Source organism: Alosa alosa, chromosome 19 (genome assembly GCF_017589495.1).
Source record: "Alosa alosa isolate M-15738 ecotype Scorff River chromosome 19, AALO_Geno_1.1, whole genome shotgun sequence".
In the NCBI taxonomy this organism is placed as follows: domain Eukaryota; kingdom Metazoa; phylum Chordata; class Actinopteri; order Clupeiformes; family Clupeidae; genus Alosa; species Alosa alosa.
Genome location: NC_063207.1, coordinates 18,268,383 through 18,272,135, shown reverse-complemented (window position 1 = coordinate 18,272,135; position 3,753 = coordinate 18,268,383). Strand labels below are relative to the sequence as shown.

The 3,753-nt window shown below is 46.1% G+C and overlaps 1 protein-coding gene across 2 annotated transcripts in view; it reads right to left on the bottom strand.

The window, feature by feature from the left end:
• ptk2ba (protein tyrosine kinase 2 beta, a) overlaps positions 1-3,753 on the bottom strand; it is a 17,565-nt gene continuing 13,812 nt past the window's right edge. Inside the window, exons 24-31 of one of the 2 annotated variants that reach the window (XM_048227855.1) lie at positions 3,297-3,419; positions 2,739-2,879; positions 1,871-1,906; positions 1,689-1,713; positions 1,372-1,418; positions 788-922; positions 485-565; positions 1-283 (exon numbers count right to left, since the gene is read on the bottom strand). In XM_048227855.1, the coding sequence (XP_048083812.1) occupies positions 62-283; positions 485-565; positions 788-922; positions 1,372-1,418; positions 1,689-1,713; positions 1,871-1,906; positions 2,739-2,879; positions 3,297-3,419 (810 nt within the window). In that variant the 3' untranslated portion in view covers positions 1-61. The remainder of the gene's footprint in view (positions 284-484; positions 566-787; positions 923-1,371; positions 1,419-1,688; positions 1,714-1,870; positions 1,907-2,738; positions 2,880-3,296; positions 3,420-3,753) is intronic. The other variant, XM_048227856.1, reaches the window with a different exon arrangement.

Sequence of the window (3,753 nt, the reverse complement as noted above, 5' to 3'; positions counted from 1 at the left end):
GCTGAATGTCTCTGGGGGGGGGGGGGTCAAGAGGAGTGGATTCTAGGTGCATGGCCGGGGTCTAGGTTGGCTCAGAGGTCGGTTTGGCTACGCTGGCCCGGATGCGGGCCTGGTCCACGGCATCCAGGAGGTTTTTGGAGTCCATGGCCAGCGTGTGTGCAGCGGTCAGCATCTGCTTCTTGCACTCTTCCCTCAGAGAGGTGATGGCGTTCTGCTGCGCCAGACGCATCTTACTGATCAACTCTGCCAAGTCTTTATTCAGCAGCTTCTGAGTGCCTTCGATCTGTGTGTGTGTGTGTGTGTGTGTGAGAGAGAGAGACAGAAAGAGAGGGAGAGGGAGAGAGAGAGAAAAGGTGAAAGGGGAGGAGAATAATTTGATAAGAAAAGGTTCTCAACCACAATTTTGTGATTTTTTTAAAATTGGGATGAGGGGGGTACCCTTGAAATACAGGTAGTTGTTGGCGTGTGTTTGAGGGTGCAATACCTCTGTCTTGCTGGATTTGTCCAAGTTTGGAAGAGCTTCATCCACACTATTGATCAGCTTCCGCAGGGTCAACCCAACAGACTGATATAAACAGACAGAAAGAAACAGATCACATACATACATTTCTGGCTTTGCAACTTCCCAAGATCTTTTTTACACAGCTGTCTCCCATTGCACTGCCTTTACACTGTTACAGGGTGTTGCTTTACATCCACTTTTGCTATATATATCAGAAGCTTGGACTGTACGGTATATACTGTGGCCATGAAGTGTTTGCAGTGGTGGTTTCCCAAATTCCCATACCTTCACTAAGTTGACGTATTCAGAGGGGGGCTGCATATTGACATCGTTCTTCAGCTGCACCACCATCTTGACCATCTCCATAACGTTGTGGTACACTGCATCCTCTGAGCGGTCCAGCTCTGCAGTGGGAGCTGGCTACAGAACGACAGAGAGGGTGCGCTATGTTAGCATGGCTTTTGCACTACAAACAGCTGCAGCTACATGTGTACAGTTATGTCTCAACTAAAATGCATTTGGACAGACTCTGAGTCAGACTATTTTGTAGTAGCCAAACTATTTTGTCTGACAGTTGTAAACATTCGGTTGTGCCAAAACAGGAGCAGTTTCTGAAACCCAACCTGCCCAACGAACGACAACAAAGCTCCCTGACAACTTTTTAAGAGCCTAATAACCAGGCATGTGACGGAAGCCCAAGGCTCTGACTGAAGCCCCCGCTGCTTTGATGGCAACCAGCTGCCAGACAGCCAGCTAATGGAGGCGGGTGGCAGCGCGCGGGACGCAGCCGTCGTGCAGCGGGGCTTCAAAGAGCGGCGGGAGCAGCAGCAGCGTCTGGGCGGAGTTCCAGCCTTTAATGAGGAAATTACCTGGGCGGTCAGTCGAGGAGGCTTGTCTGGAGGACTTTTGAACTGGGCTTCAGAGGAGGGGATGGAAGGGAGAGAGAGAGAAGAAGAATAAATATACAGAGGTGTGTGCATATTTAGTAGTATTTAGTATATTTTTTTATTCCTAAGTCAGCTTCAACAGACAGCTTCTAAAGCTGATAGCCACTGATCCTACACCATAGCCTCACAACAAAAATGGAATACCCGAATATTCTTCAGATTGTCTTTTATCACACACAATGCAGAGTTGACACATATCATGTATATATCATTTCGGCCTGTGCTGATTCAGTACTTACCATATCCTGTCTCCCCCTCAGAATTCTAAAGGTGACAGGGTAGAAAGATATTAGACTCATGATCTCTGAAAAGAATAAAATCTACAATCCAGTATCTATATTCTGAAATTCTGAAAAGAATAAAATCTCCAATACCGTATCTATTCTAAGCATAAGGAACAGTTGGGGAAGAGTATGCATACCGTATCTGTTTTTGCCAAGTCCTGTCCCATTGGGTCCTACATAACAGATGGAAATAAACAGTCAAACAAACGAACCTTTACAGCAGAATAATTAGAGGTATTAAAGCTCCACACAACGCAGACCACAGAAAGGAAACGCTGTGGAAAATGGTATGACGGGTTGACTCATCTGAGCTTATCCGTCTGTTCTTCCACAATGCTCCCTTACTCACACCTGCCTACAGTATCTCAGGTCCCATCGCACAAGCTAATCATCTGTTTCTCTAAAGGTGAGCACTTATAGTCACTGGAACCTCCTGACACACTCCTGTTCCATGGGATGTCTCCATTAAAGTGTTAGCACAACATCCACCTGATGTGGACAAACCATTAACACATCAATGTTGTTTTCACAGAATATGCTTTCAATTAACACTTCAGTCATTTAACTCAAGTCAATTAGCAGTCTAAATATGAAGTCAATTAACACCTTAAAACTAACACTCTAAAATTCAAAATGCTTACATTTTCTATATACAAGCTTACCCAGCAAAATAATAGATCTTTCTTTTCTTATAAATGCTTGCAAACAGCATGTTAGAAAAGGACAACTAATGGTCCAACCCTTAAATATAGTGTAATGCCTCTAATGCCTGCAAAAAGTGCAACATACTTCAACCAGCCCTTTTAAGCAACATGGTGCAAGTATTAAGGGAAGTTGACTTTGGCTGCTTCCACAGACCTTGTTGCAAAACCACATTTTGTATGCAGTGCTCTATGAATGATTAAAAAATAACCCATTGTCTGTCTGTCTGTCTGTCTGTCTGTCTGCCTGCCTGCCTGTCTGTCTGTCTGACTATTTGTCTGTCTGTCTGTCTGTCTGTCTCACCAGCATCTTCTCCTCCTGTCTGAGCCAGTCGCTGTCCTCCCTCATCTGCTCCTTTTGTCTCCTCAGCGTGTCCTGCATGTGCTGCTTCTCCATCTCCCACAGCATCTGAGCATCCTCTCTGCTGGACGGTGCCGCTCTCTCCTGTCCCGCACACACACACACACACACACACACACACACAGAGGGTTAGGACGCATACAGACAAAACACACATACACATACACATACACACACACACAAACACAGATAAAAACATACACACACACACACACAAACACACACACTGTGGCTCAAACATCGGAAATACCCACAACTGTAAACATCGGAAATACCCACACTTGTATATTTACCACATACATGCACAGAGGAAACGCGCATACTGAATAGATAAAAAAAACTCCTATACTATACCACCCACAAATACTGAGATGTATACGGCAACAATAACTATCTGAGGAGATGCCATCAGAACAGAGTTGACTGACTCTTCAGCACATGTGGTTGTGATGGTCAGCCCTGGGAGGCTTCCTCTAGCGGTCTGCTGGGCAGTACTCTTACCCCCAGACTGCGTCGGCGTGGCGACACCGGCAGCGTGAGCGTGCTGCGGCCCTGGAAGAAGCTGGCACGCGGGTCCGGCGGGCTAGCGATGGCAGGCGAGCTGGCACACAGCGCCTCAGGCAGCTAGACAGGGGGCAGAGAGCAAGGGGCACACACACACACGCGGACATTTATACACTCTGCTCACGGGGACCACGAAATCACACACACACATACACACACACACACACACACACACACATAGATCAAGGGCACACAAACATACAAATATGCACAGATCTGTACAGACACACATGCGGAAATATAAAAACATGAACTCACACACAAACACAGACACAAATACACAAATACACAAACACACCGATAAGCACACACTCGTACAGATACACAGAGAGCTAAAAACATGAACTCTCTCTCTGTCACACGCACACACACACATACAGGTATGGCAAATAAT